The sequence below is a fragment of the Simochromis diagramma genome, unplaced genomic scaffold (genome assembly GCF_900408965.1).
Source record: "Simochromis diagramma unplaced genomic scaffold, fSimDia1.1 OVJJ01000344.1, whole genome shotgun sequence".
NCBI classification, from domain to species: domain Eukaryota; kingdom Metazoa; phylum Chordata; class Actinopteri; order Cichliformes; family Cichlidae; genus Simochromis; species Simochromis diagramma.
The window spans coordinates 3,444,680-3,469,473 of NW_024387375.1; the positions used below are offsets into that span (position 1 = coordinate 3,444,680).

The 24,794-nt window shown below is 39.1% G+C and overlaps 1 protein-coding gene, 1 long non-coding RNA gene and 1 pseudogene across 2 annotated transcripts; all 3 read right to left on the minus strand.

The window, feature by feature from the left end:
• Positions 1-3,515: 3,515 nt before the first annotated feature.
• On the minus strand, positions 3,516-12,111 carry LOC120719950 (vomeronasal type-2 receptor 1-like). Its single transcript, XM_040009511.1, has 3 exons — positions 11,927-12,111; positions 5,193-5,253; positions 3,516-4,611 (listed from the first exon to the last, which is right to left on the minus strand). The coding sequence occupies exons 1-3, from the start codon at positions 12,109-12,111 to the stop codon at positions 3,796-3,798; spliced, it is 1,062 nt and encodes a 353-aa protein (XP_039865445.1). The 3' UTR covers positions 3,516-3,795.
• A 1,114-nt stretch (positions 12,112-13,225) lies between these two features.
• On the minus strand, positions 13,226-14,180 carry LOC120720009. The gene is made up of 3 exons (XR_005692771.1): positions 13,988-14,180; positions 13,731-13,885; positions 13,226-13,385 (listed from the first exon to the last, which is right to left on the minus strand). It is a non-coding gene; the product is annotated as an uncharacterized LOC120720009 (long non-coding RNA).
• Positions 14,181-16,229: 2,049 nt separating this feature from the next.
• Positions 16,230-24,292, minus strand: LOC120720008 (annotated as a pseudogene).
• Positions 24,293-24,794: the final 502 nt, after the last annotated feature.

Sequence of the window (24,794 nt, forward strand, 5' to 3'; positions counted from 1 at the left end):
CATTATCAACACTATACACAAAAGAAATTATACCATCTGTTCAATTTGTAAAGCACGAGAGTTATATAACGGTGCGTAATTTGGGCAAAATTGTGTCGTGGTGCGAAATTCCTCTTTTGCACTGCAAACGTAATTTTTCCTACGTTTCTCTTCCATAAAAAACATTATTTTATTTCAAACAATATACATACTTGTCTTGGCAAGGGTCAATCCCTTCAACGAAGTCGGCCTCATCCTCACTGTCGGCAGAATCAGGATCCGACAAATGGCCAGAAGCTCCGTATTCAGGAGGGGCGGTAATCAGATCCAAAGCTTCGCGCAATGTGAAGTATTTGGTGTGTCTGGATTGTTGCTGCATAATAATGTAATGGGTGGATGTGTTTGAGTGTGTAAAAAGTGTGTGTTCTGTGTTTTGTACGTGTATGTTTCTAGAAAAAGCGACAATATACACGAGCGAGAGAAAAAACTAAATTTCCCGGGTGAAATGACGTCACTTCCTGTTGTTGTTGTACAGGTCCACGTGATAGGTCACGGTGACAACGTGACGAGGCATAATCAAAGTAGGAAGTGATGTGTACGGCTGATCAGATCGATAAAGAGTCTGGCTGAGGATTATGTTTTTTTTTTATTTGTTCGCTTTTTACATGATTTCTGCAAACATATTAGAGGAAGGAAACATCTCTCTGGGAAAAGCTGCATGTGCGATATGTAAGTACAAGTTCTCCAGTTTCATATGCAAAAAAAATTATTGTGCTAGCTTACGTGGTTGCAGTTCTACTGGGATTTAAAAATAGTTAGGCAAATCGGAGCGGGACCGCTCTGCTCGGTTCTAAAGGGTTAATGTCTAATTCACACCCATCCTCTCACACAAAATTGCTTAGTTTGGACCTTAGGAACTAAACACAGGAGTGTGCCATTGTTTTGTGGGATTTTGCTTGCTTGGTGGCCCTAGCAGATGATTTCATTTGTAGGCTTTTGGGTTTAATCCCACTCTGTCTGCATCTGACCATGAATATCAGCTGTTTCCTATAGGCTCTCTTCTTATGTGTTGTGTGTTCATACTCAAGTAACTGGTTTAGGTAGTCCTTTGATGATACATACTGAGCAATCAAGCCCAATAATTATTTCCCAGTTTGCTGAAATCAGTACACATTGCCATTATGACTTATGCACATGTAAATATCAACGGCCAGAAAAATTATCATATGACTCATTATTTTGCAATATCCCCCAAGGCAACTGTAGCGCAATTGTACTGTTTATATAGTATTACCAAAACAAAACAAAACAAATTTCAAATTAATGGGGTGCCTTCTTTCCCATCATGTTCTTCTTTGTATTCTTCTCTGGTTTCAGTAAAATTATATAACATTTTGGAATGAAGATGCAAAATAGCAGTCCAAAACTGGAAGCAAGTATAGCAAATATTTCTACAGCAACACTAAACTTCCCTGGGGAGCTGACATATGCTGGGATAAATGTAATCCATACTGCACAGAATATCAGCATGCTGAAAGTAATAAACTTGGCTTCGTTGAAATTATCGGGTAGTTTCCGAGCCAGAAAAGCAAAAATGAAACATAAAATGGCCAAGATTCCTATATATCCAAGCACAGCCCAGTACCCTACAGCTGATCCCAGAGCACACTCTAAGATGATTTTATCTTTGAATTCCTTAAAATTCTTAAATGGAAATGGAGGAGAACTTGTTAACCAAATGATACAAATGACAACTTGTATAAGAGTGAATCCCAAAACACACAGCCTTTGTTGTGTGTGTCCAAACAATTTCATATTGCTATCTGGACGTGTAGCTCTGAAGGCCATTAAAACAAGTATTGTTTTTCCCAAAACACAAGAGATACAGAGGACAAAGGTGATGCCAAATGCTACATGTCGGAGCATACAGGACCAATCAGAGGGCTGACCAATGAAGGTCAGAGAACACAGGAAGCACAGAATTAAGGAGAAGAGCAGCAGGAAGCTCAGTTCAGAGTTGTTTGCCCTGACAATAGGAGTTTTTCTGTGTTTGAAGAAAATTAGCGCCACACCAGCAGTTGTGCATGTTCCAAATACAGATGCTGCAGTGAGCAGTGCTCCCATAATTTCTTCATATGATAGATACACTGCTTCCTTTTTTATACAAGCATCTCTTCTCTCATTTGACCAATATTCAGGGAGACATCTCACACAGGTGACAGAATCTGCCAAAAAATAAAATGAAATTTATATATATATATATATATATATATATATATATATATATATATATATATATATATATATATATATAGCTCGACCTGAATAACAGATAATTGATGGACAGTGCCACAAAGATATCACAACAGTATGACAACTACATGATCATTCAACAGTACTATGATTCAGTCATAATTTAGTTTGGTTAACTATTAAATAAACTCATAAGAATACCATTGAGCACATGACAAATGTTCTTGAAAGCATTATGTCAGGACATTAATGTTGATTAAAATTTCTATCGATATGCAAATTATTAAGGTTATGTCTGGTTGCATATACTTTTAATTTAATTACTTATATTTAATCAAGAAGAAAAACAAAGATTTAACATGGCCAAATGTCAAACCATGACATTTATGTTTTGTGGCAAAGCTAGTAACAAAAATGCAAAAGATTACATTAAATATATCAGTAAACCTGTAATGTTGCTGATCTCTCCTTCTGCACATCTTATACAGTCATAGCAACAAACAGGCCTTCCTTTCTGGAGAACTTTACGTGTTCCTGGAGGACATTTTTCACTGCAAATTGACACAGGCACCTGCATGAACAGAAGCATTATGAGAGAAAAAAATGTATGTATAATATTGCCCTTGCAACCATAAATTGTTAATTTTGATGAATTATGGAACATTAAAGCTCATATAGATTTTGCTGGGATTAAATAATTTTCAGTGCCTCAATAATCAATAAATAAGGGTTATCAAGTTATATAGTGTAGTATTAAGTGGACACAGCCCTGAAAAATAAAGGCATTAGACCATGTGTCCTTGGGGAGTAGAAAGCTGTAGACTCGCTCACGCTTGCCTGGGAAAATGTAGATAAGAGGGGACCATCTCTAGTGGAAAGTTACTGAGACACTGTTGTTTAGACTAGAATGAGAGAGCTTCTTTAATAAACCTGTTAGGGGCACACCACCATTTTGAGATCCACGGCAACGTGTCATGCAGGACGCATCTCCCATCTAGAAGTAATAAAGTGTTAAATGGTCTACTGAGCAGTGTTTTGTCTTCCATTGGATGCCTCTGAGGAATCGAAAGAACTCGGTGAAGTGTTGATATTTACAGTTTAAAAGCCTTGTGCCAAATTATTTTATTAAAATGGAATTAATGATTATTAAAATTAGTTACACTGATATCTTACCTGCTTTGAGTTTCTTGCCCAAATTAAAGACTTGTTTTGCAGATGCAGCTGTTTTTCTGGAGCTAAAGATGCATCATAAAGACCAACTGTTACAAATTCCACAACGCCGTTTTCTCTTGGCTGCCAGTTTATAATTTCATATTTTGCTGCTGGATCTCCATTCTCATCAAAGTAAACCTCATCGCCTTCTTTTGTTTTAAAGTAAATGTTTTTTATGTGCTGTAAAATCTATAAAAAGGCATTAATTTATTTAATTACCCATCAGTAATTTGGCAAAAAGATGAGATGTAACTGGCAAAAGAACAAAAAATATCAATTTAATGTACTTTAAAAATATATATAAAAACATTTTTTTTATTGATTGTTATTGTGTAATGTTAAAACTATACTTTAAGTTATTAAAAAGCTCACCGTGAATGGGTCTAGCGGAACAGCTTTGTTACATGTTTTATTACATTTGAGGATATTGTGAAGGGCATGGGCCACAGTATACACTCCTTTATAGACGTTGTTAAAGATAGGCATGAGAGACATATCAGTGTAGCTGTTTTGTACTCCTGTCAGGTCTTCATCTCCAGTACACTCTCTCTGAATGTTTGCTGATGATGCTGACTGCCTAAATTTACAGTTAAATAATGCCTCCCAGAACTCGGGAAACAGTCCATTATTAGATGAATTGAGTGGCTTCACATCCAGCATGAACTCTCTCAGGCCGCTGACATGTGCTTTTGGAATAGAAAGGCCTATGGCACCATCCAGTATGTGATGTATATCCATTGCAGCTATTTGAGAATCAACTATCCAGCCCTCACTACCTACCCACTGGTATTCAGTCAAATTATGCTGGGATAATACATGTATTAGCACATCCATATCCATGTGTGACATAAAGGCAACAATCACCTTGGAAGTTGAAGTTTTGACAATGTCAATTATCTCTTGTATTTTGTCTGATGGATCTGTCCTGAAAAAAGATACAGAATACTCCAGACAGATGCCCAGCTGCTGTGCAGTTTCTGTGAATGTAGCCATGCCATTATTTCCATAATCATCATTATTTCTAATAGCTCCAACCCAAGTCCATCCAAAATACTTGACCAAATGGGCCAGGGCTCTGCTCTGGTAGTAGTCACTGGGTATTGTTCTGAGGAAGGATGGGTACTTGGTTTTGTCACTGAGACAAGCACATGTCGCAAAGTGGCTGATCTAAAAGAAAAAGTCCCAAGTAGAACATTCACACTTGCATTTTTTGCCACAAATATTTATTATTAGCTATCTCACCCACCATTGGTATATAAAATGGTCCAAGGACAGTAGCTATTGCCATGCAAGGAGAGGAAGATGTCTCTCCAATTATGGCCTGCACTTGTGAAGGTCTGGTACATGCCGTCTTGGATAGTGCAGCAACAACTGTATTATCGGTAGTCAATGCCAATGCAACTTTTACACTTCTTGCAATGGAGCCACATTCATCATAGATTTTGTAACCTAAAGAGACTCCTGGCAGTAGGTCTGTACTATTATTAATCTCTTCAATGGCAAAAAGCATAGCCTGAGCAAACTGGAAGCCTCTGAAATTCAAACTTGATTCAATTTGAAATATGGAATTAAAACCAAATGACGTTTAAACCAGAAACAGTGGAATGACAAAAGCATATACGATTATCTTAATACTCAGTACTTCACATACCTGGTACATTGCAGTGGTAGTGGTTTATGCAAGTAGGTGTCCATTCTGTCTTTCCAACTGCTGTAAAATGAGAAGATCCCCCCTAATACCATATTACCATCCTGAGATAGTTGGGGGTTTTCAGGATCCCCCATTTGCCTGCATACTTGTTCATCAGCCTGAGAGAAAGACACCACCAATAACACTTGTAAAATTGCCCAACCCTGCTGTGGCCAGCTATGCATTGATGTCATGCTGTTGGTGAGAAATAAAACACTGGATTGCATCACATGTGCCTTTAGATACATTTGAATCTTAAACTGGTATTTATGCATTTTGGAGTAACATGAGAAATAATGATACAGTAGTGGTGACTCATTTCTGTCAACCTGTAGGTGGAGCAAAAAGAGAGACATACCCAAATGAAAAAAAAAGCAAACAAAAAAGGGTTTTTTCATTTGTAGCCTGCTTTGCAAACCTCTAATATATATACATAGTTTATCTCACTGAAACATCATGTTGTCTTGGACATTTTGTTTTTAAACATGTATTTAAACATAGAATTGTAACAGTGGAAAACAGTGAAAGCCAAATGAAGGTTAATGTACCGTATTTTCACGACCATAAGACGCACTGTACTAAAAGGCGCAGTCTCAGTTATGTGTGCCATTACTGTATTTAACACACACATAAGGCGCACTGGATTATAGGGCGCATACAAGTACCGTATGCGTATTTACAAATAAAGCGGGAGCAAACCTGAGTTCGGTACCTTACTCACATTTCTATTACCGGTAATCGTCATCATCAACAACACACAAGCATACAAGTGTGCATATTTAAAAATAAAGCAGGAGCAAAACAAAGTTTGGTACTCACATTTTTATCATCAATCAAACCCATCGAAGTCCTCATCCTCTGTGTCTGAATTGAACAGCTGTGCTAAATCTCCATCAAACATGCCAGGTTCACTTTCTTCACTGTCAGAGTCACTTTCCGTGCCGTGCGGCTCCTCGGAAATGATGCCGGCTTTTGCGAAAGCTCGAACAACAGTGCCAGCAGACATGTTAGCCCAAGCATCTATAATCCATTGGCAAATTGTGGCGTAACTCGCCCGGCGCTGCCTTCCACTCTTGGTGAAACTGTGGTCTCCATCGGTCATCAATCGCTCCCAGGCCGCTCGCAGCCTTACTTTGAACGGGCGGTTCACACCGATGCCCAGCGGTTGGAGTTCCTTTGTCAGGCCTCCCGGAATGACAGCAAGCTCACAGTTCATTTGTTTCACTAGTTTTTTCACATCGGCTGTGAGATGGGCACGCATAGAGTCACAGATTAAGAGCGATGGTGATGCGTGGAAAAAACCACCTGGTCTCCTTACATACACCTCCCTCAGCCACTCTTTCATCATTTCCTCATCCATCCAGCCCTTTTCATTTGCCTTAATGATGATTCCTGCTGGAAACTTCTCTTTAGGCAAAGTCTTTCGCTTAAAAATCACCATAGGCGGCAGTTTCTGTCCATTAGCATGGCAGCCAAGCACAACAGTAAAAGAAGACTTTTCATACCCCGTTGTGCGTATCGCTACCGTGCTGGTCCCCTTCTTCTCCACAGTGTGACTCACCGGGATGTCAAAAGTGAGCGGGACCTCGTCCATGTTTGTGATGTGGCTGGGCTGGATGTTTTTGTCGCCGATGTGTTTGCTGCAGTAGGAGCGGAAGATGGCCAGCTTTTTCTTATAATCCGCTGGAAGTTGCTGCGCTACCGTAGTCCTGGTCCGGATGGAAAAATGGCACCGTTTCATAAAACGAAAGCACCAAGACGGACCTCCTTGGAAATGTTCAATGTTCATCTCTTCAGCTAGTGAAACTGCTTTTAGCCGAATGGTGACCGTCGAAACGCTTCTCCCGCTCGTTCTTTGCTCGATGATCCACCGCTCGAGTCTTTCCTCCAACTCGGGCCACCTCGCCTTATGTCCGCAGAAACTCAGCTGCGTTTTCTTGACCTGCCGGAGCTTGTTTTCTAGCTTCCTCCATTTGCGAACCATCGATTCGTTAATCTTAAATTCTCTCGTGGCTGCTCGATTTCCATGTTCCTCCGCATAGCTGATGGCCTTCAGTTTAAACTGTGCTTCATAAGCGTGTCTCTTTGCCATTTTCAGGGTTGTTAAAACAACGATGTTCCACATAACGCACATACCTGTATAAAAGGACAGGTATGTGCGATTGTCCGGTATATACGATCAACGCCCACACTTCACCCTTTAGCGTTCTCATGGTGTTCTCTATTACGTCCTCCTTACAACACACAGGGCGCACTGCGCTATAGGGTGCGCCGTACTTTTTGAAGAAAATCTAAGACTTTTTAGTGCGCCTTATGGTCGTGAAAATACAGTATGAAAAGATACGAATACTGGATTTCAGGAAAGCAAACTGATTTTGTTAGGAATTGATGGTTTATTTCCTGAGTCAATCGATTTAGACCTCCATTAGCATTCCTTTGAATTTATTACAAAGAAGTACAAAACTGTCCTTTCTTTCGTTTCATTTTGTATTTTACAAACTCCTGAAGGCATTCTCACTATTTCTACAATTTTAAATAACTTACATATGTCATTTAACCTCCTAAGTCCCGAACTCTTCCATGGCATGCATTTTTAATTTCTCTTTGATATTTGGGCTGATTGGGACCCGATGAATGTAAAACCAAGATTCACCAGATTTTTTTTTTTTTTTTTACCCGATTTTTGTTTCTAAGAAAAATGAGAGCCACATATGAAGACATTTGTTTTAAATTTTGATAAAACAGAGGCAGTATAATGTCCTCATAAGTGGATATCAGGCCCTTGTGGAGCTAAACTTAGTATTTTGGTCTAGACAACCCAAAATGTGATGTCCACATATGTGGACGCCAGGTCATAGGAGGTTAAAACACGAATATTAAATTGCACTGGGTTATTTTACATTTCAAATTTCCAATGAAAATGATAAAATATATTTGCAAACGTCGAAATGAAAGTAAACGTGGAGTTATTGGAATTTCATTGCACTCATACTGTCTTGGAGTTTTGTATTTTTTTTTTTCATTTCAATTTTCTGTCTGAGTCTTGTTTTTGTTTTTTTGTAGTTTTGGCAATCTTGAGTTTTTAACCTTTTTGGGGATATTTCTCTGTTGGTTTCTTTATGTTTATGTTCTTTGGTCTTTTACTCATAGTTTTTTGGGTTTCATTCATGATTATATTTTGTATGTACTCAGTTGCTTATTTCAACACCTACAATTAAATTGTAGGTGCTCCACACCAACTGTGCCAGATTAAAATATAAATATTAGACAGGAGAAATATATACAATCAATAAATACAACCAAGAGGGATATATACAAAATAAGAGAAATATATACAAGAAAAAGGCACACATTGGAGAACAAAATGGTTGCAAATTGCTCAGAGGTAATGCAAACAAGACACTTAGTCTGAATAGGGTTCGTGTGGGAGTGGCCTGAGCAGAGATGGGCAGTAACGCATTACTTGTGACGCGTTACTGTAATCCAATTACTTTTTTTCAAGTAACGAGTATAGTAAGGGATTGCTATTGCAAAAACGGTAATTAGATTACCGTTACTTTCCCGTAAGCACGCTGCATTACTGCGTTACTAAAACCGTTATTTTTTTGCGAGAATGTCTCATGACAGTGACATAAGCGAGTGCGATGTTTGTGACAACAGCTGTGTGCAGATCAACAATGGATAATATATCAAGTGCGGGAGAGTATGAGTGTACAGCGTTTAAAGCGTGGAAGTACCGACCTTATTTTGAATTTGATTCCATAAAAAGTGACAAAAACATTAGTGTCTGTTGTGTGTGGGAAGAAAACTTCTTTTTACAGCAAAAAAAAAAAAAAACCCTAAACTTCCAAGCAAGCACCGAGTGCGCTACGACGTAATGGGAAATTCACAGAGAAACTCGTGGATTCTTCAACTGATCGCTGCGACACACCTGCACCAGGGCAAACCTCCGTCTACCCCAGTCCTGCTTTACAGGTGAAAATAGAGCAACAGGACCGCTAGTCTTTGATTTTATTTATTTTCTGCTGTGTTTTACTTGCATCTATTTGAAAGAGTGAGTGTAAACACACACACACACACACAAAAAAAAAATGTGCTGGAATGTGCAGAAAATAGGTTTAAATGTTAAACAAATTTCTTCCAGTCAGAGAATGTTACATATAATTTAATTTTTGCTTGATGCATAAAGTTAAAAGATTTACACTAATAAAACAAGTTTTAAAAAGAGACTTTTCCATTTGATTACATTTTGTATGATGGATTATGCAGAAAAAGTAGAATTGGGCTGAAAGATCTATCGCTTTATCACCTATTAAGGTTGCAAATCATGTTTTTAAAAAGTAACTAAGTAATTAATTACTTTTGAAAAGAAGTAATCAGTTAAGTAACAGGATTACTTTTTTGGGGAAGTAAAGTTACTGATTACTTTTTTCAAGTAACTTGACCAACACTGGGCCTGAGTGATGAAAGTTACTCAGACCATGGCTCATGGCTAAAGTCTTGTGTGCATTATCTTTTCCTTCCTTCATCTTGTTAGTTTTCCCCAGGTGTTTCCCCTCTCCCTAATTACCTTGGTGTTTGTATTTAAAGTTTTCTTCAGTTTTTCTCTGTATGTTTTCAGTAATTAGGGTCATGTTAGTCTAAGGAGTTTGGATTGAATGCAGCCAGACTTTTTTAAGTTTCTTTTTTAAGCTTCTTCAGAATGATGAGTGGTGAAACATTTTCAAATGTTTTCAACTTAAGGAAGTTTAGTAGTTTTTTCCAAGCTTTTTAGACCTTTCCTCGTTTTTTTGTTGTTTTATACTGCTGTCTTTTTTACCTGCAAACTGGGTTTTCTGTTTCTATGATAAAGGTTAGTTTTATTATACCCACTCCAGCCTACATTATCCATTATGCACTCCACATGAGAGAATGACATGACCAGTAATGGAACAAGCAGCCTTAAACTCCTTCTAGGTCAGTGATTCCCAAACTTTTTTTGCTGGGCCCCCCTTTGTTTTACAAGAAAAATGTTCGCGCCACCCCCCCCCCCCCCCCCCGCATGCACGCACGCACGCACACATCCTCCAACCACACACACCCATATTTGGCTCCATTGCGGTTTATTTCACACCTCAAACATTTAGTAAACAATTAAGCAAATACAAGTAATCTGCAATAAATTACAGGTAGTAAGAAAATAAACTACTAACTCTTTTACGCTATGTCCACACCTACATGGGTATTTTTGAAAACACAGCTGTTTCGTTAACACGTAAGCGGCGTTTCGAATCACCGAAAACTGAAATTTTTTTTAAACTCCTTTTTTGCGTTTACGTGTGGACGAGGAATACAGAGTTAGTCACGCAACGTCAAAGGTGTGTGCCTTTTTTCACGTCACGCTGTGTGCCACGTTATTGTTTACATGAGATGAATTGCAGAATGGCAGATAGACAAGATACTGTTAATCTGACTATCTGCAGGTTTTACACACTTACATACACACGCAGTTAATGTCCCTCCATTTACAAAGGCGTCACGGTGTGATTATTTTACGTGTAGTTGTTTTTTTTTTCCTGTGTAATAATATTCAACATTGCTATCAATACATTTTTCAAAAAATGCCTCTCTGCAAAATGGGTTTAAAAACATAAACAGCTGTGGGATACTGTTTGTCCGTGATTTGAACCGAGGGAACAAATCGTGGCAGGATCAGCCTGATATTATTTGTATCCCGCTGTAACTTTACTGTATAAAGTATAGTATAGTATGTATATCTCCAAAATGTCAGGATTGATTGAAGCCACAGCAGAAAAGCCTACCTCGCATAAGTAGGATGTGGCAAAAGGAAGAAGTATTGCCAAGGCTCTCTTTGTCCACTCCAATCCAAAATGCAACCAGGGTCTTTGAATTAAACTGCAGCCTCTTAGTTGAATCAGAGGTAAGATCAATGAACTGTTCCTCCTCGGATGTGTGTCAGCAGGGGGTGTTGCACTGAAGGGGTCACGGATCCAGTCATATTCTTTGGAATCTTGCACCAGGAAATATCTCTGGAAATGTTTCTGAAGGGCAGACATGTGTTCTTTCATGCATGGGATCACTGTATTCTGCAGCTTGTTGTCTTCAATGAATGATTTCAAATTCTCAAATGAGTCCACATTTCCATCTTTCACTCGCTGCTTCCACATTTCAAGTTTTCTGACAAATGATGTGACTTTATCTGTCAGATGTGGGAGGTGAGTGTTTGTGCCCTGCATCTGCAAATTTAGTTCATTGAGTTTCAGGAACATGTCACTGAGGTATGCCAGTTTCACGAGAAAGTTGTTACAGTTAAATTTGTTGGTAAGATCACTGCCCTCTTCCTTCAAAAAGATGCGGATCTCATCTCGCAGTTCAAAGACCCTGGATAGCACCTTCCCACGTGACAGCCATCAGGACTCGCTGTGATACAAAACGGCTGTGTGGTCGGAGCCCATTTCTTCACACAGTGCCGAAAAAATCCGGGCTTTCACAGGTCGTGTTTTGATGTAGTTGACTGTGGTGATGACATCAGTCATTACGTTACTCAGCTCAGGACTGAGCTGTTTAGACGCCAGTGCTTCGCGGTGTATCATACAGTGCGTCCACTGCACATTGGGGGAGACGCGCTTGATCAGCGCTTGCAGTGCAAATCCCCACACAGTCCTCCCATTTCAGCTCGACCTCTTTTAAGTAAGAGTCTATGATTTTAAACAGTTCTTTTGCAGTGGCTCTGGTAGGAACTTGTTTGCAGAAAAGTAATTCCTCCCTCATCCATCAATGAATCTGACATACGTTATCAGTAAGCAGTCTTTGTTACTATCAGTGGCTTCATCCATCTGCAGAGAAAAGCGGCTGTCACGCACCTTATCATTAAGTTGCTCCTCTATGTCCTTTGACATATCATAAATGCGCCTGCCGATGGTATTATTGGACAGAGGAATATCCCATAGTTTGCTGGCTGCTGCGTCATCAATCATAGTTGAAACCATATCCATAGCACAGGGAAGTATTAATTCCTCTGCAATTGTGTGCGGCTTTTTACACCGAGCCATTCGGTAGGCAACTTTATAGGAGCTGAGGAGAGCATTTGCCGAAACAGATGCAGCTTTGGTAAAGTGACATTGTTGACCACGACGACCAGTTTTTGTCTGAAAAAGTCTACTGATTTGTCTTTGTGCTCTGGATGTTTTGTCTCCAAGTGGCGTCTTAGCTTGCTAGGCTTCAAACTGTCACAAGCTAGCACTTTAAGACAGACAACACACTGCGGCCTCTCCTCATTACCCACCGTTGCGCAACTGAAGCCAAGCGCAAGATATGATTTGGAAGGAAGTGGGTCTGTATGCATATTTGGTGATGCTTCATCTTCTGTTTCTCGTTTGTGTGCGAGCCCCGTTAAAAACCTGTCCATTATGCTAGCTAGCAGAGTTCTTTGCAAAAATCAGTGTTTACACTGCAAGTGTATGAGATTTTAACTTATGAACCAACAATCTTTGTCTAATGTCCACTGAGCAAACCACATAGTCCTTATGAACATTTTATAACTTCCAATTTTGAACTTTAAAAGGTAAACACAAATTTGTATTGTAGAAATATGGAAAAATATCTGGCTTCCCTGAATGTGAAACCTCTGCCGATCCAGCTTCATGATAATCTTTTGCAAGACTTCAAAAGTCCATTTGAGCTCCGGTGGGTAGCTTAGGTTCAGACAGTATATCAGTCCAAATAACAGAGCACAAGCAATTGCAATGCTCCTCAAACCAGTGAGAATCTCCACACCTTCAATCAGGACACCGATGTTCTCTGGGTCATCTCCCTCATGCTGTAGGACATACACTCCCATCACAGTTTGTTCTATGGCTTCAGCGTTGGCCTCAATGTTCGGTGATGTGAAATATAATAATACATTTGTTTGGGTCTAGATATGCAAAAAAGAAAAAAAAGAAAAGAAAAGGAATTCAGCAATCAGCGTGGATATGCTGATATATTTACCAAATTCTAAAGTCTATGTCTCTGGTTTCACACCTCAGAAATTTGGCATTAAACAAAACAAGGAAAAATTACAATATGTTTTAGTTGTACAGGGTGTCACATTTTGCTGTTTCATATATCAAAATTACCACTGCATTAAGTTACATAACACAGAACACCTTGTGAATATAACTCACTGTATATTCCTTCACAAGTTTCTCACGGTCTCGTAGTCACAGAAGGACTTCGGGATGGATGCTCGTCTTTTATGTATTGTGTCATCCTAGGGAAAAAGGGAATCCATAATGACAATATTTAGCTTTCAGGCAGCAGTTTGAAAAAGGAATACTTGGTTTGGAAGGACCAAAAGGCAAGTGCTCATCTATCTCAACCAAATCAGACACAAAATGAGGCAACCAAACACGCTTGTTTTTTCATTTTGATCAAGATTAACCATATGACTTTATCAATTACTAATATAAGACTGACGCTTATATAATTTGTATAACAATATGAAAACAACTTGGGACTTTTGCCTACCATATGTATAGCTACTTTTGCTCATAAAATTGTCATGTTATGGGCATAAAAAGTTCGTAAACACAGGTTTAACCATTTTAGCACACACCTTGGAGATGGTCCCCATGATGCGTCTCATTTTTCTTCCAGCCCTCCACCTTTGCTTCTAAAGATCTCCATCATGCATGGAGTGTACAAGTCTAGCTCAGAAAAGAATGTAGATAGCAGAGGTACTGTCGATATGCGCAGGAATTCCTTGTCAATCTGAAAAACAGATTAATAATAACAACAACAACAATACTACTACTACTACTACTACTACTAATAATAATAATAATAATAATATGTCAAACATATGAAACTTACCATGTATTGTTGAGGAGGTATAAGAATCTCAGAACACGGGAATGTGGCTTTATTTTTCGACGTATTTCTGGGGAGAGAAATTATTTAATTAAAATAAAATTATTACTCTTGATGAATTTGTGTTAATATCTACATACTGTGAAATGTGAAGACTGTTAGTCAGCCTTAATGCAGAGAGCAGAGAAACTATGACCCGAACAATGATCCACCTAAATCATTCTGAATTCAAAAACTAAGTGAAGATATTACAAAAAACAGAAAATACACATGCAATTATTGTGACAGATTTTCTCTTTCTCCTTGTTATTAATTCCGCAAAACACTGGTTTAGTTGAATTCAACCCTTCATCTATCCAGTTAATGCGGTTGTTCCCTTACTAAACTCCACTGACAAAAACAGCAATTTTAAGTACAGCATCATAAAAATCACCAAAACTATTTCAGTCAGTCTTACCACTGCTACCAACAATCACCAACTCCGGTTAAGGAGAAAGTAACCCTTCATTCAAGGATTTATATGCGAAGACATTACTCTACGCGGCTTTCCCGCCGACATGACACTCTTCAAAGTTAGCTAACTTCAGAGAAAAAACAGTCCTAACCATGCAGATAACCATGAAACACACCTCATTCAAAGTCAACAGACACAAAAACCGAACTTACCAAAATAGCCTCGTCAGTTTTTGCTCTGTTGCAACAATTAGCCACTCCGGTTAAGTTGGAAAGAAAATTCAAATTCACGACTTACATGTGAAAAGTGTTTGGCTCCACACACTCCCTGATATATAAAGCTCCTCTAAGTTACCACTTAGAGGTAAAACATTTAACAAATAGTATTTATCTCTCACACTCCTAACCTAAATAAATATATAAAGAGATATGTGAATAACTTACCTTACTGTCAAGTATACCAAAGGAGTAACTCCACATGCGCTCGTCAACTCTCAACGGACTCTTCCGCATCCGGTGGGCGTAGAGCATGCGCAATGCATGACGCTATCTGAGTCGTTGGTTTGATGGACCTCATTCTCATTGGATTGCCATGAATGAATTTAACTCATCAGAATTTTCTTTGACTCATATTCAACAAAAAAGAATGAATCATTTAATACCCATAAAAATGATTTCTTCGTGTAATGTAAACATATTACTGCTTTGCTAATCAAACACATGCCCTAGTTGATTTTTTTGAGTGTGGTTTAAATCTTATCTCTCAGACAGATCGTTCTCCGTTGCTATAGGGGAACACACCTTGACCTCTGCCCCAATTTACAGTGGTGTGCCTCAAGGGTCTGTGCTCGGTCCAGTTTTTTTTCTCCTTGTACATGCTGCCGTTGGGATTAATAAAATATATATATATATATATATATATATATAACATCTCCTTCCACTGTTATGCCATTGATATCCAAATTTATTCGCCTTTAATTAATTCTGATGTCTCTGCTTCTTTGCAACTTCTGTTCAGCTGTCTTCATGAGGTACGTCCTCTTAGGTCCTCTTGCTAGCCATCTCTTGCTCACTGTAAGAAACCTCAGAGTGTTCCTGATTAGCTCTTTTAATCTAGAGAACCAGGTCTCCACAGTGGTAAAAAGCAGCTTTTACCAGTTGCGCCAGATATCTCAAGCAAAACCGTTCCTTCCTTTAAAGGACCTTGAAAAGCTTATCCACGCATTTATCACGTCCAGACTGGACTACTGTAACTCCCTCTGCTTGGGCCTCCAACACTCTTCTCTTTACCAATTAGTTCAAAATGTAGCTGCATGTCTCTTAACAGGTACTAGAACCTATGATCACATCTCTCCAGTTTTAGCCAACTTACATTGGCTCCCTTTTAAAATTCTAAACAATTTAGCGCCCAGCTAACTATCCAAACTCCTGTATTTGTACAATCCCAATAGAACACTAAGATCTTCCAATCAGATGCTCCTAAGGCAACTGAGGTCTTGTCTGAAGTCCAGAGGTGACCGGGCCTTTGCTACCGTAGCACCTAGACTCTGGAATAACCTCCCTGCTCATATTCGTACCTCCAAGTCTATCCAGTTTTTTAAATTGCATCTCAAAACTTATCTCTTTACTTTGGCTTTTGATTCAAACTAGCAGACTATTATCTGGCTTGTTGTGTTGTCACCTATATTGTTTTTTGCCCTGTTCTTTCTTAACTGTTTTGTTTTAATTGTCTCATTCTATTGCTCTGTCTGACTGTGAAGCACTTTGGTTTTTAATATGTGCTACTATAGAAATAAATTTTGATTGATTGATTGATTGATTGACCTGAATAGAATTAGTAGGTCGTTAGCAAGAGTATAGGACTTTACTCCCTGCGAAAGTGGCCACCCATAACTCTACCCAATTAAATTTAAGTAAATGTAAGTGTTTGTAAAAATGTACTTTTATTGAACCATGTTCATTCACTCATGAGCTGCTGTAAAATGAATCAAATGGTTGAATTGCCACCTCAGCATGCAGTCAAGTTCTATAGAGTCTTGCTAATGACCTACTAATTGTTTTCAGGTGTGTTGCAACAGGGACTCATGGAAAATTCTCAGGACAGCGGCCCTCAAGCACCGGAGTTCGAGACGCCTGGTCTACACTGTGCACTAAAGCATTAAAAAAAATGTCACTCAACACACAACACTGCGTGCCATGGGTAGTACTTCAGTTAGCCAAACCTAAAATAATACTTGATAATAATTTAAGCCTAAGACAAGCTATTTTCATGTATTTTCATTTTCAATGTAATCTTAACTTCTGCACTCTGATGGCTACAAATGATTAGCTTAATTAGGTTGATTAGATTAAACCAAATCAAAAACTGTAGACCTCACTTTTAGAATCAGTGATCTATGACATTATTGATTTCATTTGTTTTACTTCAGGAGACACCACTTCAAGGCATGCTTTGACACTAAGCAATGCTAAATACATTTAAAAAAAAAAAATCAAAATTAAAGCATTTACTGTCAAATGTGAAGAAATGATTAGTTGAGTGACTGACAGGGGATTTCTAAGAAACGCCCCACAGTTCTTCAGCTAAGACACCTGAGTTAGAAAACACAAACACTCCAGTCGTCTTTACTCGCGAGGGCAGTCACAGAGCGCTCGTCCTTGCAGGAGGGCACTCGCGCTCTGTCACTGTCTGCGTTCTTTATTTATACAAGCTGGTCACATGTGTGTACAAAGATAACAAAGTTATTCCAAGAACTTAGAGCTGAGGTTCCCCTTTTCTAAGTCTGTATGTTCTTAGAAAAGAGGAAGCTGTTAGTTGCTAAATAAGTTTATCACACAAGAGTTCATGTGAAAAGTCACGTAGACATGTGGATTGCTTAGTGATCAATAAAAAAAACATGTACAATTTTCTTCTGACAGTGACTTTATTTAATTACAGTTATTTAAGCTATTTATTGTTATTCACTGTTATGCAAAGTCCTGCCATGCAAGTGTAATGCAAATATACTTTTTATATAGCATGCCAAAAAAACATTTTTTATATTTCTCAAAATAAATGTGGTGACTTCTTCCCCATCATGTTCTTCTTGGTATTCTTTTCTGGTTTCAGTAAGATGATATAACATTTGGGTATAAAGATGCAAATTAGCAGTCCAAAACTAGATGAAAGTATAGCAAATATTTCTACAGCAACACTGAATTTCCCAGGGGAGCTGACATATGCTGGGATAAATGTAATCCATACTGCACAGAATATCAGCATGCTGAAAGTGATCAATTTGGCTTCATTAAAATTATCAGGCAGTTTCCGAGCTAGAAATGCAAAAATGAAACACAAAATGGCCAGTATTCCAATGTATCCTATCACAGCCCAATACCCTACAGCTGAGCCAAGGGCACACTCTAAGATGATTTTATCTTTGAATTCCTTAAAATTCTGAGATGGGAAAGGAGGTGAAGTTGTTAACCAAATGATGCATATGATAACTTGTATCAGAGTGAAACCCAGAACACAGAGTCTTTGCTGTACATGTCCAAACCACTTTTTAACATTACTACCTGGACCTGTAGCTCTGAAGGCCATTAACACAACCATTGTTTTTCCCAGAAGACAAGAGATACAGAGGACAAAGGTGATGCCAAATGCTGTGTGTCGCAGCATACAAGACCAGTCAGATGGCTTACCAATGAAGGTCAGAGAACACAGGAAGCACAGAATTAACGAGAAGAGCAGCAGGAAACTCAGCTCAGAATTGTTTGCTCTGACAATGGAAGTTTTCCTATATTTGAAGAAAATGAGTATCACACTAGCAGTCATGCATGTCCCAAATAAAGATGCTGCAGTGAGCAGTGCTCCCATAATTTCTTCATATGACAAAAACACTGCTTCCTTCTTTATACAGGCATCTCGTCTTTCATTTGACCAAAACTCAGGGAGACATCTCACACAGGTGGCAGAATCTGAAAATTTTATATTGAAGCAGATTTTACAGTTGTTGAGTAAAGTTATTTCTGTAACTGCTCCAAGGAAGAAATGTGTATACAAAGATTTCTGAAGACATGCACATGCTTTCTCTCTTACAAGCAGTATTTACTGTGAAAAAGGTTTGACATTCAAGCTGATGGTAAAAGGCATACTGCACTTATCACAACAGCAAAATTTTGGCATGAAGAAACCAGTCCCGAACTGGCCTTTCTGCAGGCCATAACTTTCAATATTTTTAAAGAATTTGGCACATAATTAAAATAAAAACTTGACAAAGAACCCATATGGAAAATATATATATAAATCTTATAAAGTTTGTATCTGTCTTGTGTGAAACTTGTATGAAAAGCATATAAGAGTGAAAACAGATATATGATCCCTTGAAAAATTATATAATGAAACTTGTATGTTTTGGATACTTACTAAAACAATGTATGAAAGTAATGAGAAAGTGGCCACTTTCATGAGTAAATCATGTAAGCCTTATATGATTTACTCATGAAAGTGGCCACTTTCATGAGTAATCACATATAAGTTTTTACTATTTCTTTTCCATATGGGAAGACCCACTCTGATGAGCAGCTAGAATCCTGTATCAGACAAGAATGGGACAATATTCTTCTTTCAGACATTTACACAGAAAAATGGGCAAACAAACAACGACAACAGCAAAAACAAAAAACAAAAAAAACAAACTGGAAATAATAATCAAAATATTGCTTTATGAGATTTGCAAATCAATGCATTCTGCTTTTCTGTATATTTTAGGCCGGGGTGGCCAGGGTACGGCTCTTTGCCTGGTTTCATGCACTCCGATCGGCTCTAAAGGGTTAAAAGAGAGAAACCATAGATGTGAAAGAAACCATGATGGCTGCATTTGAAAAATCGAATCTGCCCATAACGAAACTAACTGCAATAACCACGGATGGAGCACCAGCCATGATGGGATCTGTGAACGTGCTCATGGGGTTGTGCAAGCTGACCAAACATTTCCTGAGTTTTGGAAGCAACTCGTGTCTAAATCATTGAATTTAGATAACGTCATGAAGCCTTTGATGGAAATCGCCAACTACATCCGCACACATGCGCTTAACCACAGGCAATTCAACAATGTCATCGCTGAGCTGGACCAAGGGCTTCCAGGTGACCTGCCACTCCACTGCACTGTGAGGTAGCTGTCAAAAGGCCAGGTACTGTGGAGACTCTCTCACTTCTTTGAGCTTTTGGAATCCGTGAAACTGTTTATGGAAGAGAAGGACAAGGACTATCCCGAGCTCTCGGACATCAAGTGGATTATGGATCTGGCATTTTTGGTCGACAAGCTGTGTCACTTGGACAGACTGAACCTGACCCTGCAGGGTAAGTTAAAAAATGCTGCCTGACCTGGTGGAAAGTGTGTTTGTGTTTGTCAACAAACTGAAGCTGTTAAAGGCACATATTCAACAGGTAGATTTATCGCATTTTCCCACTCTGCTAAAAGCCAGCGGTTAAGTCGCCAGCACTGCCCTGAGTAAGGAAAGAGACAGATATGCAATGCTGGTTGAAAACTTGCACAAAAGCTTTGTGACCCTGTTCCATGATCTACAATTGAAAAGGCCACAGATTGCATTCCTTGTCGATCCATTTAATGCAGAGACAGACTGTTTGAAAGTCCCGCTAGTCACAGATGAAGCTGTGGCTGAGTTGGAGATGATCGATCTTTGTAAGGAGGACCAATTGAAACCTGCTTTAAGGGAAGGGACCATTGAGTTCTGGAAAGGTGTGCCAATGGAAAAATACCGCAATGTCAAACGGGCTGCGCTTAAGATACTGTCAATGTTTGGGTCATCATACATCTGCAAGTCTGTGTTTTCTACCCTAAAACATGTGAAGTCAAAGCATCGATCTGTTCTGACTGACACTCATTGCTTCGAGTGGTAACAACGGAATACAAGCCAGATTTGAAGAGGATTGTTCAAGGCAAGGAATGCCAGAAGTCCCACAAAACAACATGCATTGTAAAAGAAAAATGCTATTGTAGATTATTATATTTTTGTTTGTGGACTTAGAGTTTGTATGTGAGAGACAGTGCACACAATATTCATTGTTGAAAATGACTGGCCTGTGGTTTTAGTACTGTAGGAGTCCATTCCTGTCATTATCATGTTGGTGTGTGACATTTACAATAAATCTGGCTGAGCAGAGGTGTGTGAGTGTGTGTGTGAGAGAGAGGGAGGAATCTCTCATCTCCTCCACACATCACTCACTCACTTGGACACTAGAAGGGGGAATTATGTTAAAATGCTCTTCATAGACTACAGCTCTGCATTTAACACCATAATTCCCTCCACACTCACCACCAAGCTGGAGCATCTGGGACTCAGCTCATCTATGTGTCTGTGGATCTCCAACTTCCTAACTGGCAGACCACAGGCAGTAAGGATGGGCGGACATGTCTCAGCCTCCACCACTCTCAGCACTGGAGCCCCCCAGGGGTGTGTTCTGAGCCCCCTGCTGTACTCTTTGTACACATATGACTGTGTGGCCACTACCAGCTCCACCACCATCATCAAGTTTGCTGACGACACCGTCGTGGTGGGCCTGATCTCTGATAACAACGAGACGGCCTACCTGAAGGAGATTAGGAATCTGGAGAACTGGTGCCAGAGGAACAACCTCCTTCTAAACGTCAGTAAGACAAAGGAGCTGATAGTGGACTTCAGCACTAAGCAGGAGAGGAACTACCAGACCCCCGTCATCAACGAGTGCCCAGTGGAGAGAGTGGACAGCTTCAAATACCTCGGAGTTCACATCACGCAGGACCTGTCATGGTCCTGTCACATCAACACCGTGGTGAAAAAGGCCCGTCAGCGTCTCTACCACCTCAGACGCTTGAGAGACTTCCAACTGCCCTCCAAGGTGCTCAGGAACTTTTACTCCTGCACCATAGAGAGCATCCTGACGGGAAACATCTTAACCTGGTTCGGGAACAGCACCATGCAGGACAGACGAGCTCTACAGAGGGTTGTGCGGTCAGCTGAGCGCACCATCCGCTCCGAGCTCCCTGACCTGCACTCAATCTACAGCAGGCGGTGCAGGACCAAGGCCAGGAAGATCGTGAAGGACCTCAGCCATCCCAACAACAGACTGTTCTCTCTGTTGAGGTCAGGAAAGCGATTCCGCTCCCTGAAGACCAACACAGAGAGACTGAGGAGGAGCTTCTTCCCGCAGGCGATACGGTCTCTCAATCACACCACCACACAGTACTGACCCACACATACAGTTCTTACACACACACTGGACATTCTGGACATTGTTTTCACTTCATTACTTAAATCACGCTGCTGTTATTGTGTATATGCTGCTGTTATTGTGTACATATTTATTTATATTTCTTCATACATTCTTATATAGTTCTATATTGTGTATTTTGTTGTACAGTTATTTTATTTTCAACTTTAATTTATATATTTTATCTTATTCTCCCAGTTAAATTTACCCTTCATTCTAATTTGTGTTGTACAGTTATTTCATTTTTAACCTTAATTTATATTTTATTCCTTCCTAGTTAAATTTACCCTTTTTAGTTTTTCATATTTATTTCCTATCTTATTCATAGCCTTTTCCTTTTTTGTTTTCTTTAGGTCACGAGCAATTGTCCAAGCATTTCACTACATATCGTACTGTGTATGACTGTGTACGTGACAAATAAAATTTGAATTTGAATTTGAATTTGAATTTGAGGAAGGGATGGGTGATGTTCATGTGTGCCCATGTGTATGATGTGGCTCTTTGCGGTAACACAATAAAAAAAAGAGTGGCTCTTGGTCTCTGACTGGTTGGCCACCCCTGCTTTAGACAATGTTTTGGATTTATAAATTTTGTAGGAAACAATTCATCAAAATTATTAAATAATTCTTCAGAGGAATTAGTCCATATTTTTGGATGGCATGTGAAATTTTTGCTATGTGTGAAACTTAAAAAAAAAAGAGATCTAACCTGTAACGTTGCTGATTTCTCCCTCTGCACATTGTATACAGTCATAGCAGCAAACAGGCCTTCCTTTCTGGAGAACCTTGCGTGTTCCTGGCGGACATTTCTCGCTGCAAACTGACACAGGGACCTGCATGAATAATTACATAAAACTTTATATAAAATATGAAAAACACTGCATGGTGTCATCTTTCCAACATGTAGCAATAAGCAAAAAAACATAGCGTGAAACTATATAAAAATATGTATGAAATATGTACAGGTATAATATAATTTTTAAATATTTTATAGCTTACCAGCTTTGAGTTTCTTGCCCAAATTAAAGACTTGTTTTGGAAATTTAGCTGTTTTTCTGGAGCTAATGATATATCATAAAGACCAACTGTCACAAACTCCACAACGCCGTTTTCTTTTGGCTGCCAGTTTATAATTTCATACTTTGCTGCTGGATCTCCATTCTCATCAAAGTAAACCTCATCCCCTTCCTTAGTTGTGAAGTGACTCTTTCGTATGTGTTGTAAAATCTAAGAAATATGTCATAACTCAGTATATTGCATGACTGAGATCTTGCACACCCATTGACTTACGAATATAAGACATTAGCTTTTTTCTTAAAAACGTTTTTCTTTCTAATTGAACTTAATGTGTTAACAATAGTATTAGTTGGTTTTAAGCTCACCGTGAATGGATCTAGCTGCACATTGTTGCTACATGCTTTATTACAGCTGACAATGTTGTGAAGGGCATGGGCCACAGCATACACTCCTTTATAGACATTGTTAAAGATAGGCATGAGAGACATATCAGTGAAGCTGTTTTGAACTCCGTTCAGATCTTCATCTCCAGTACACTCTCTCTGAATGTTTGCTGATGATGTTGACTGCCTAAACTTACAGTTAAATAATGCCTCCCAGAACTCAGTAAATAGTTCATTGTTAGATGAATTGAGTGACTTCACATCCAGTATGAACTCTCTCAGGCCAGTGACATGCGCTTTGGGAATGGAAAGGCCTATGGCACCATTCAGTATGTGATGTATGTCCATTTTTGCTGTTTGCGAATCAAATATCCAAGACTCACTACCTATCCACTGATACCCAGACAAGTTATGGTATGAAAACTCATGTATCAGAACATCCATCTCCTTGTGTGACAGAAAGGCAATGATCACCTTGGAGGTTGAAGCCTTTATAGTGCGAATTATTTCTCTTATTTTGTCAGATGGATCTGTTCTAAAAAAAGATACAGAATACTCCAGACAGATGCCCAGGCGCTGTGCAGTTTCTGTAAATGTGGCCATGCCATTATTTCCATAATCATTATTAGTTCTGATAGCTCCAACCCAAGTCCATCCAAAATGCTTGACCAAATGGGCCAGGGCTCTGCTCTGGTAGTAGTCACTGGGTATTGTTCTGAGGAAGGATGGGTACTTGGTTTTGTCACTGAGACAAGCACATGTGGCAAAGTGGCTGATCTAGAATTAAACATAAAGAACTTATATTTGAAAAAGACACAGAATGAGAGAAGATTAAGATGTTAAAAATAAGACAAACACTTAATTAAATTTGCTCAGAGGAGTTGGGAAAATGATTTAGTTACATTATTTCATTTTATAAAATATCAGTTCTACTCACTACTGGTACATGAAATGGTCCAATAACAGTGGCTATTGCTATGGTTGGAGAGGAAGAGGTCTCTCCCATTATGGCCTGTACGTGCGCAGGTCTGGTACATGATGCCTTGGAGGGTACAGACACAATTTCATTACCATTAGCCAAAGCCAGTGTAAGTCCTACACTTCGGGCAACATTGCCACAAGTATTAAAGATTTTATAGCCCAGAGTGACTCCCGGCAGTAGGTCTGTACTGTTATTAATCTCCTCAATGGCAAAAAGCATAGCTTGGGCAAACTGCAAATCTCTGAAATTTAAACTTAATTGAGACAATTATTAATAATTCATAAAATAGAGAGAAAAAGTATTTCAAACAAAACCATTTAATGTCAATGATTTATATAACTGAAACCAAACATACATAATACAAAATATTTATCAAGTTTTATTTGTATCAAATGACTTCTAGGAGATTCCTTTAATCTAAATGCATTTCGTTGATGAGACTTACCTGGTGCATTGAAGTGGCAGTGGTTTGTGCGTGTAGGTATCCTTTCTGTCTTTCCAGCTGGTGTGAAACGAAAACATACCCCCCAATATAATATCCCCATCCTTACATAGCAGTGGGTTCCCAGGATCTCCTCTCTGCCTGCACACTGGCTCCTCAGCATGAGAGACAGATGCCACTAACAGCAGTTGCAGCAGTGCCCATCCCTGCTCAGGCCATACCTGCGTTGATGTCATTTTTCAGCTAAACCAATTAGTGGCACTAAAAATGAAATTTACA

Coding starts and splice junctions, on each gene's coding strand:
- LOC120719950 (XM_040009511.1), bottom strand. CDS start 12,111: ATGATTGATGACGCAGCAGCCAGCAAACTATGGGATATTCCTCTGTCC. Junction 5,254..11,926: donor AAAGACTGCTTACTGATAAC/GTATGTCAGATT, acceptor TCTTTCTCTCAG/GCTGATGAACAAGTATGCAG. Junction 4,612..5,192: donor CCCCCAACTATCTCAGGATG/GTAATATGGTAT, acceptor TTTTTCTTTTAG/ATCAGCCACTTTGCGACATG.